At 39.2% G+C, this 10,371-nt stretch overlaps 1 protein-coding gene across 1 annotated transcript in view; it reads right to left on the bottom strand.

The window, feature by feature from the left end:
- Positions 1-6,731: 6,731 nt before the first annotated feature.
- dnajc24 (DnaJ (Hsp40) homolog, subfamily C, member 24) overlaps positions 6,732-10,371 on the bottom strand; it is a 94,506-nt gene continuing 90,866 nt past the window's right edge. The window contains exons 4-5 of the mRNA XM_028793868.2: positions 7,278-7,346; positions 6,732-6,941 (exon numbers count right to left, since the gene is read on the bottom strand). Coding sequence (XP_028649701.1) covers positions 6,808-6,941; positions 7,278-7,346 — 203 coding nt within the window. The 3' untranslated portion in view covers positions 6,732-6,807. The remainder of the gene's footprint in view (positions 6,942-7,277; positions 7,347-10,371) is intronic.

Below are 10,371 nucleotides of genomic sequence, written 5' to 3'. Positions count from 1 at the left end.
TGAACCCCTCTTGAATTAAAACAAATATCAGACGACCTTAGAGGAACTGTACAGATACATAAATCTAGAAAAGGCTACAAAAGTGTTGCTAAAGGGACATGTTCATCAAAAGAACAAAAAGACTTCGGTTTGCCAAGATGGCCAAAATTATGCAGTAAAATGGTTGTTATGTGGAGAACATACTAGGACTCACAGCCAGCTGGACTGAGTCTTGTCTTTTTAGTAGAACCAGATGACTGACTCAAATTCTTGTTTTGTCAGATAAAGTTAAGAAACTACAGGCACACAAATGAGAGGCACAGAGTCAGACGACGCTTCTGGGTCTACCAGATCCTGGTTTCAAAGTTCAGGGAATCGGTAGACACCTAGCTTACAGTACCATGCCTTCTAGGGACTTCAAAAGAGTTTTCTTAGGACCCACTAGGTCCCCTGATAGAGCTGCCACTTCATTGCCATTGGTTATTAATCTGATAATGGCTGATTTTACCAGCTTAATCCTCTAAATCAAAAGTCAAAGAGGATCTGTAAACTGTTCCAGAGACAAAGATGATTTTGCAGCACCGATCTACTCAGCTGATAGGAGAAAACCGCTCAGTTATCAGTAGTAGGGATCCACTGCTGTCTAATCTGTAGCATGCAGTCACACCTGAATGTTGGGTACGATGGTCATCTTTGCTTATAACATGATGTTAAAAAGTCTGCTGTAATATTTCAACAAGTTTTGACAGTCCACAACCTGACTGTTATTTTGGGACAGTGTTTTGGAAGTTCATTGTGATGGTCCAAGTTGGCTCCACGTCCTTTGGCAGCTTGAACCTGGAACCATTGAAAACTTTCCCAAGGATGAGCGGGGCAAATGAGCATACATACACACACACACACACATTTTCTCAGCAAGGGAAGGTGTAAACGTGCACAAGTGCTTTTATTTACCAACAAATGAAACAAGGACTCAAAATCCCAATGGTGCAAAAGTGCATTAGTTCAATAAATAAATAAGTAATCCATTAAAACAATGTGGAGGTTAAAATGTCAAATGAATGAATCCAATAAAAACGAGGTTAAAAGTCTTGAAAGCAAACATCTTCTAAAAACAAATGACGTTTCCTCTGCTTACCCCGGATGGGATCCTGCAGCCAGGAGCGACGTCCTTCCGACAGGTTCAGCCAACCTTTAAAATCACAGGCCCAGGTCCCTGCTGTCACGGTGCTGAGCTTCACTTCTTTGACTCCTCTGTCTTACAAGGAAACCATTTTTGTGCATCAGGATGCTCCTGCTACCTCGTGAACGCTCGGCCAGAGTGATCCTCTTCAGACTTGTCAACCGCCTGCCATATGTTCCTCCACGGGGCCCGGATTTGTCCAAATTCATTAGCCAATTACAACAAACTCAAGGTCGCCTCTTTTCTGACTCTCGCTTTGTCTCCATCAAGCTGATCTTTCTTCTTTACTCAAGCATTATTACATCTTGCCTAAAGAAGGGGCCCGAGTTGCCTTGAAAGTTTAGCATATTGTAATCTTTTTAGTTAGCCAATAAAAGGTGACATTTTGCTTGACTTCTCACTACATCCATAATGGCTAACACGGTACAACACCCTAGTGTTTTGTATTTGGAATTCATTTAGACCACTCTGCAAAGATCTGTATTCACTTTGATATTAAAGACTCTTTTTCTGTTGGTCAGTGTCAAAAAAGCAAAATGAAATCACCTGTGATTCAATGTTGTATAAAAAAATGAAAACGGGCTGAACACTTTTTATAGGTACTGTAACTTAGAATCTCCGAAGCATTTTTCACATTGCTATTAACCAGTAAACATCAATAAGCAGACATCATTTTACCTGACTTTTCCAGTCGGATGACAGCACAGCACCATTGTGGTTATCGCAGCTCCTTTACAGACTCCAAGCCGGGAGTTTTTACGTTCTTCCCATGTCTGGGCGGGATTTCCTCCCACGTCCCCAAAGACATACAGGCGAACTGGCACCACATGGGTGCGTCTGTGAGTGGGCCTTGGTATTTGTCCAGTGCCGCCTCCTGCCTTGTACCCAGTGCTGCTGGGACAGGCACCAAACCACCCCCACCTATCCCCCAGAGGAATGGGGATTTTATTTTATATTATGCTTTATAATCTAAAGCTTCATTACAAGATACACAAAGCAAACAAGCAGCTTCCACTCCCCTCCATACTCTAGCACAAATATTTAATACTTGCAGCTCTTCCTCTTTAACACTGCTTTTCCAAAGTGAACAAGACTTCCACATAATAAGAAATCCTGTTGCCTTTACACTTTTTTGAGATTAATAAACTGCCTAAAAATAAAGACATAGTAACATTCTGCAGTCTGAAACCTTGCGGATTTATTTACTCCATGTGAAATAAACAAAGTATGTCACTATTTTGAGAGACGGAGCATCTGTTCACATGCCACATTTGCTAGGTTGCCATGAATGGGTTTGCTGCTAAATATTTTTTTCCACCATTTCTTTAAGATTTAAGGAAAGAGAAGCTTTTTTGACTGCTAACATATTCCTACCATTTTTTTGGGAAAGAAAAAGTTGCTTCAATGGGCAACCTGCATCCACTCGAAGGCTGCAGAGAAATAATCTGATGATTTAGGACAACCAAATGGCATTTTAATTGGTCAGCAATTAGGCACACATTGGCCTTTCCTTTTTAACTAACAAGTATTGCAAACGATTCAAATGATTAGACCCCCTCAGCTTTGATGCTGTATGAGATGGACTCTGGCACACCAGGACTGGGCAGAAAGGCCCACTTTTCTGGTCAGCAAATAGACTTTACTCCCTCCACAGCCCTTTCGACTGCTGGGAGGTACAGAAGGAGAGTGGTGATGTTCTGCTTGAATACATTTTAAATTTAGAACAAGAGAAATTGCATGTTGTCCTGCAGAAACTTTAAACTAGTAACTGAGATATTAGGGTGGACGCCGGTCATTAACCCCTGGCATTATGGTTATCGGTTTAGAGGACCCTGAACACAAGTCCACATCTTTGATGCTTGTGATAAGAAGCATTAAGGTCCCTGGCGATGAGTAGTTTTAAGTAAGAAATGAAATGTAAGTGTGCTCAGGCATGGAGGAGCAGCAGCTCTGGAGGTTGATGGGGCGATTGGCCAATCATGCATTCCTATGCAGACACATGCCAGCACCCTCGCATCTCTAAAAGGTGTATAAAAAAGGAGCCTGAGCAGAGAACAGGGAACAGCAATCGGCAAAGACAAAAAGAGAAACAGAAGAAGAAAGCTGGGAGGTTAAAAAGGAAAGGTAGAACAATGGAGGAACTGGTATAGATGAGGAGTGGAAAGAGGCAGTCAGGGAACAGTCCCCAGAGGAGTGCATGGCTGCCACTTGAGGGACAGAGATGACTCCTGCTGAACGCACCAGGGAGTAGGAGTAACCTGCTGCTCTGGGTGGTGGCGGCAGATAGGAACAAGGCTTGGCGTGGTGCCCCAGATACCAATGGAATAGTGCAGAGCCCCAAGCCGGGATTACAGGGGTAACTGCGTCTATTGGTGGACATCTCCTCATTCTGAACAGACCCTAAAGGGTAAGAAGAGGAGATGTTGATTTTTAGGGCTTGAGTTGGATTTAAGGGATTGCATTCTGTCAAATGTTCATAAGATTTTATCAAGAAGATACAAGGCTAACATGATTAACAAGTTTGCAAGTAAAATAGACACAGTTTGCTGTTAAGCTAGCAAGCCTCCTTTTACTATGTGGCAATTTCAAATTCGTCTTTATCTTTTTGCAACTGAAATTGTGAGCTGCTCTACAAAACACAAGCTGTCTCAGACAGGCAGTTTGTTTTGATTAAAGGACAAAATAAAACATTCTAAATTCATTAAGGCAGCTATGGTTGCCATTTGTCTAATTACATACAATGACCCCTCCAATTCCTTTTTCTCAGTTTATTACTGCACTTTCTTTAATGTTAAGGCTAATATTCCAGTCCTCACTCTCTCTGGTAGTATACACTTACAGGAAGTAAAAGACGTGCACTTGCTCAACTACCGTAATACCTTGCATAGAGGAGTACTACAAGTAAATTACAAAACAGCTTAGAAAAGAAGATGCTGAAAACAAAAAAAACATTTTTTGAGATTGACCAATGTACCGATCGCCGATCGAGTCTTAGGTAGTGAAGATCCAACAGAGCATCACTAATTCAGAGAGTGCTGAATCTCCTCAGCGTGCGCCCCTTTCTGAAAGGTCCTTATGTGGTCGTTCATTAGCCAGATCAAATGGATAAGTCTGTGGAAGACTCTAAAAGTCTGACATGCATTACAAGAGTCTCCTTAAAACACTATCTTCTTCTAAACACTTCCACAGACACTAGTCTTGCTTTGTGTGTTTATGGTAACAGCCACTGATTTTCATTACTACAATATAAGTAACTATTGTGTAGTCAAAGCCCCTTTGCAGAAACTTTTAACAAGAATGAGTTTTACCAAATTAAAAATCTGCAGTGATTAAAAACATTTTGCATGAAGAACTGCCAGCACTAGGTGCATCATTTTTCGTAAGGACCCACACACATCAAGTGTGCGGGTAAAGCAGATTCAAGGACTATACCAAGACTCCTTGTTTTTGATTGTTTTTCTCCATCATTTTAGACATCTCCTGCAAGTGAATGGTAGAAATTATCCTGCCCTTCATTACATGTCAAGTTAGTTGTGAACTTGGAAGTCATAAAAACATACCTACCAGAAAGTGTGCATGAGGCCTCTAAAATGATCCTCAAAGCAGGCCAGGACCTTCATTGGTCAAGTCAGTCAGTCAGTACCCAACTACTACCTGCAGGCTGAAACCTTTTTACTGGTTAAACAACAGCAGCAGCATTTAATTGAGTCCGTCTCTTCATGACCTGATGGACTTTAGCACACCAGCCTTTTCTATCTGAAACTGCGTCTTGGAGTTCCTTCAAGATTATATCCATATCCTTAGTAATGCTATCTGTTTTATTCTTTGTTGTCCTCTTCTCCCTTTGCCTTCAATTTTCACAACCATGAGATTCTTTTCCATGGAATTCTGTTTTCTTATTATGTGCCCAAAGTATTTGAGCTTTTCTTTGACAATCAGGTCTGGTTGTAGTTAGTTAGTTGTAGCTACAGTATATACTGGATCATCATGCTGCCCAAGGAAGTCACACATGTCCTACCATACATGTAACAAATATAGAAAACCCTGTTGAACAAAAGATGCTGAGCCTTCAGCATGGAGATCAGTTGCATGAAAGTATCTACTGCTGAGTCTTCAGTCCAAATTACTGATTTTGACATGACACACAAGCTGCCTCCCACCACAAATACTGGAGACACCATAAAAAATGGAATAATAAGTGGAATAATAAGAAATACAAAAGATACCAAGATTTAGGTAGCAGGCACTGTGGAATTAAAGTGTGAATGGTTAAAAGCTACAGTTTACTTCAGCAAGAATTTGGAATGGCTGATAGTTAGTAAAAGGGCTGAGACGTATCTGAATGGTAAAGCAGGTGAAAGGAAAAAAAAGGAAAAGGTGGCCTGAAGAAGTGAGGTTCATGAAAATGTTTTTTTTTTCTTTGAGTTCAGCTGTTTAGTGTAATTTGGGAGATGTTTCTATGGACATTCAAAACTCGACTTGATGTTGTTTTGGAGCAATTAGGTGGATATGATTAGGGAGCTTCGTTAAGCTGAGTGACCTGTTGTCATTTAAGGTTTTTCTAATGTTCGAATGTCCACAAGCCCTTCACTCTTCTGAATGGACATTGAAGGCAAGAGGACATTACTTCCCATGATGCCACTTGTGTAACTATCAACACAGGCAGCATAGGCCTTTTGGAAGTAAATGGTTATAATTGTATCTCAGCACTGTAGGGTACGAGGACACAAAGTATATGAGTTAACCTGGATGTTTCCTCCTTGTTTGAGTCCATGTTACCCACCAGATGTCTTGTGCTCCTTCTAATACCCTTCCCACTACTTCAGTAGTAAGAACTTATGGTACTATCCATCCATCCATTATCCAACCCGCTGAATCCGAACACAGGGTCACGGGGGTCTGCTGGAGCCAATCCCAGCCAACACAGGGCACAAGGCAGGAACCAATCCCGGGCAGGGTGCCAACCCACCACAGCTTATGGTACTCTTATAAATAGTTGTTATATATATATATATATATATATATATATATATATATATATATATATATATATATATATATATAATTTCTTTAAAAGTACAAATATTTCATCCAATTGATATTTTCTCAAGTAATATTTACTTCAATGTTGTATGCAATAATGTTCATTTTACCTTTTAAAAGCATCTTATTAACAGTATTCACAGGGTGGCACAGTGGTTAAATGTTTAAAGCTGATGTCCTAGTGCATCAGAGGGTCAGTTTTGATTCCTGGCCTGCCCACTGTCTATGTGCAATTTGCATAGTTTAAGTGAACCATTGAGGGATTTGTCCAAGCACTCCACTTGCATCCCAAGGATATATGGTGGGTAGACTACTCTGCTTCGGCAAAGTGGGAGTGAGTGACTAAGTAACTGTGTGCATCAACATGCCCACCGATGAACTGGCATTCCATGAAGGCTCCATTGTTGCTTTGCGATCAGTAATACTTATGTTAGCTTTTATTTGACTAAGTGGGTATGAAAATGAATAGATTTATAAAGTCTTTTTAAAAACAGCAACCAAAAAAAAACACTGTACAAAGTAAATATTCATTACATAAATTAAATGTTTTATATTTTAAATATACAAATTAAAAGTTGCTGTTAGGGATCATAATAGAAATATCATATGTTTTGTTTAACTTCTATACTAAGGGAACATGTGTTGCAGCAAATTACTGTAAGATTTTCTTCAATTTCATCGTTGTAAAGATGGTACTCTCCTCCACACCGACATTCAAACACATAGGACTGTAAATCTGAAAAAGAAAAAAAAGCAACATTTACCGTAAACACACAGGAGTGTAAACAAAAAAACAACACCACCACCACCACAAACACACACAGGTCAAAGCCAAACAAAGCCACTGTCCAGTCACTGATCATTTTACAACACTTAAATAAAATGTCACACTGAATTATTCCAACTTAAAAATCTTATTAGAAACGTGCAAATAATATACACTTTATTTCAAATATCCATTCATCATTTTTCAATATACTGGAAATATTTATAAATAAATTCTCAGTAAGCCAAAATTTACCAGATACCTTCTAAAAATCAAAACACTGATCTATCTTCAATAATAATTTACCGTCATCCCATGTCATATCTTCAACTGAAATACATGCGTCAACTGGCCAACTCTGTTTCAGTTCAGCAGCTGTTTAAAAAAAAAAAAAAAAAAGATTCAGATGTCATTTTGTTAGATAACTTATATTAAAGGCAGACACGTTAAGCTACTCTTATTCCATTTTTCTAATTATGAGCTTCCATCACTATATTAACATTGCATTATATACACTACTCCACTTGTACTGTTTACGTGTTATTACTGCATGATGAGTGCCAGTGTGTCTAAAAAATGAATATATAATTTAAAGCAAGTACTACAATGCAGAAATATATTCTGGTAATTTAGAAAACGTAATTAACTCTGTGTGATATGTGGACGCATTGTTCAGCACTACTGCTTCAAAGCTAGGGGGCCTGTGGAAATTCCAGGTATAGTCTCAGTCTGTTCACTTCACATCATGGAGCAATTCATGTTAAGCTATTTAGAGCAATGAACTGGTCTTCTTTTCACCATCATCTCATCCGGGGTTGGTCCCAACCATGCATTCAAGTCCTGCTCCCACAGGCTGCCTTCTTACCAAAAGTGGTCTTGGAAAATGAATGGAGATCTAATATTTTATAATGCACACATACAGTAAACAAATATATATGCAAATGTTGAAGAAAAAAACTATATACATACATATTTGATGTGTAACATATGTATATCTTTCATTAGGGATTGGGCTTGAAAAGAAACACCTCTAAAATATAATGGAGGGCAAGATACAAACAAAAAGAGGGTAATTTAAAGAATGAAAGACCAGGGGCCTCATGCCGTGCATAGAATTCCCACTATAACATGGCATACGGACAAAAGCGGAAATGTGTGTACGCACAAAAAAATCCATATGTATGAATCTGTGCGTACATCAACTTCCACGTTCTTCCGCTACATAAATCGCGGTCAGCGTGAAAAGTAATGCACGTGCATGCGCCTGCTGTCCCGCCCCAACTCCTCCCAGAATTATGCCTCTTTGAACATGCAAATCAATATAAATAGCCCTTAAGCTCAGCCTTCTGTGGAAAGACAATGGCAAAAGCACAGGGAAAATAGAAGAATTTCAACGAATACCAAGTGGAGGCAAGGAAAAACTTAGTATTTGTTGGTTTAAACAGTAATATAATCAACAAAAGGAAGTTGATTGAGTGACATAAAGTGTCAGATAACCTCAAAAGTTCAAGTTCACAAAGTCGCACAGTTCCTGAAATAAAAAAGAAGCGGTCAGATATCAAAGTCACCGTGAAAAGGCGAGTCGTAGCCCACCATCTGAGTATCATATGAAAGCTTATTAGGGTACAGAGAGAAAAAAATAGGCACACAGTGGGGAAAAAAGCATGAAATGTCAACTTTAATCGTGAAATTTCCACTTTAATCTCATAGTTTATTTTGTCATTAAAGTAGAACATCATAAACTTCATCTTAAAATCGTTTAATTTTCTAATTTCTCAAATCCCATCGTAACTAAAGTAGCACGTTAAATGCTTTGTTTTGTATTTGATCTTCTATGTGCTCTGTGTGTGTGAATCACTACGTGCTTCTTAAATGGGCTTTCTCTTCCTCTGACAGGACACAAAATCCATTACATTCATGATATTACAGCTCTCTGAATAATTAAAATACTGAGATGTATACGTGATATCATTTTCATGATAATAGGAGTTAAAGCATGTTATTAAACATGGGAACATGGCGGCGCAGTGATAGTGACAAGCAGGCGCCTCATCCACAGATTGTTCCTGCCTCCCGCAAGATGCTTGCTGCGCCATGCGCGACCTTCGATGAAATAATTTATTGTAGCAGTACTGTCTCTTTCAATCGTACTAACCCCCAATTCCTGTCCTTCCTTTTCTTTCTCCAAATAACCAATCTCCACACAATCAGCTCTTTGATAGATGTTAAGCCATCTCTAAGCTTAGAACACCGATTTTTCAAATCTTTTAAGCAACATTGAAATATCTTCATAGTACATGTTTAATTATTCTATCCATCTGTCTTACCGCAGTGTCGCACCAGCCCCAACAAGAATACAGCGCGAGACAGGGATAATCGGGGCACCAGCTCATTGCTAGTGCTGTGACACCGTGTCCTCACATGTTTAATTATTAACAATATAGATTATTTAAATGAAGTTAATATTTTATCTGTATAATGTAATAAACATATTTTGCTGCATTTCATCTTAAAAATGATATCGTCATCATATGTAAATACGCGCCTTATAAAGTGGCGCAGGTTGTGCAATATTATAACTGTATCGCAAGTTTACAGTGAGGTAATTGTACCTGTAAGTACAAACAGTTCTATAAGGAGCACTTGATGTATTGATTGAGTGCGTTTATAGTTCTTGGGATGAAACTGTTTCTGAACCGTGAGGTCCGTACAGGAAAGGCTCTGAAGTGTTTGTTGGATGAGAGCAGTTCAAATAGCGAATGGCTGAGGCAGCGTGTGCTTGATTCTGTATACCGATAATTCTCTTTCCAATCAGCTGCTCTGAGTGGTGCAGTGAGAGTAACAACGCTAAAGCAGCTATGGTATTTGGAATATTTTGGCCATTCTGTGGACCATTATATTGTTACAGGTTAATTACAATCAGATGCCTTAAACTAATAAACAATATGCGGTTAATTTCAGTGTATTTATAAAGCCATGTCAGGGATGTGGATCTGAAAAAGAAAGGGAAACCACACTGGAACAGTAGCATTGCTTTGACGCTGGGTGCCGCCAGTTTGCAAATCCGAGTGGAGAACTTGTGTATACCAGGGTTTAAGCTACCGTGAAAATGTACATGGCTTTACGCCTAGTTTAGGTTTTATACATCACGATTTGAGCGTGGAAACAGGCTTACGCAACATTTTTGTGCATACGCACCTTTTATACATGAGGCCCCAGGATTGGTATGAAAAGCAGCCACTGGAAAAAATGAAGAAGGAAAATAAAAAATTAGATGGTCATTCAGTGCTGGAGAAATGAGTGGTCCAAGTCTAAAAAACTAGTTTGGCCTCTGAAACCCTGTGAAAGAACATAAAAAGCTCAGAATGAAAAAATCAGTTTAGAATCTGCACATATGTTG

This window comes from Erpetoichthys calabaricus, chromosome 2 (assembly GCF_900747795.2).
Source record: "Erpetoichthys calabaricus chromosome 2, fErpCal1.3, whole genome shotgun sequence".
Taxonomy (NCBI): domain Eukaryota; kingdom Metazoa; phylum Chordata; class Cladistia; order Polypteriformes; family Polypteridae; genus Erpetoichthys; species Erpetoichthys calabaricus.
The sequence above is the reverse complement of the archived record's forward strand: the minus strand, read 5'-3'. Positions and strand labels throughout refer to the sequence as shown.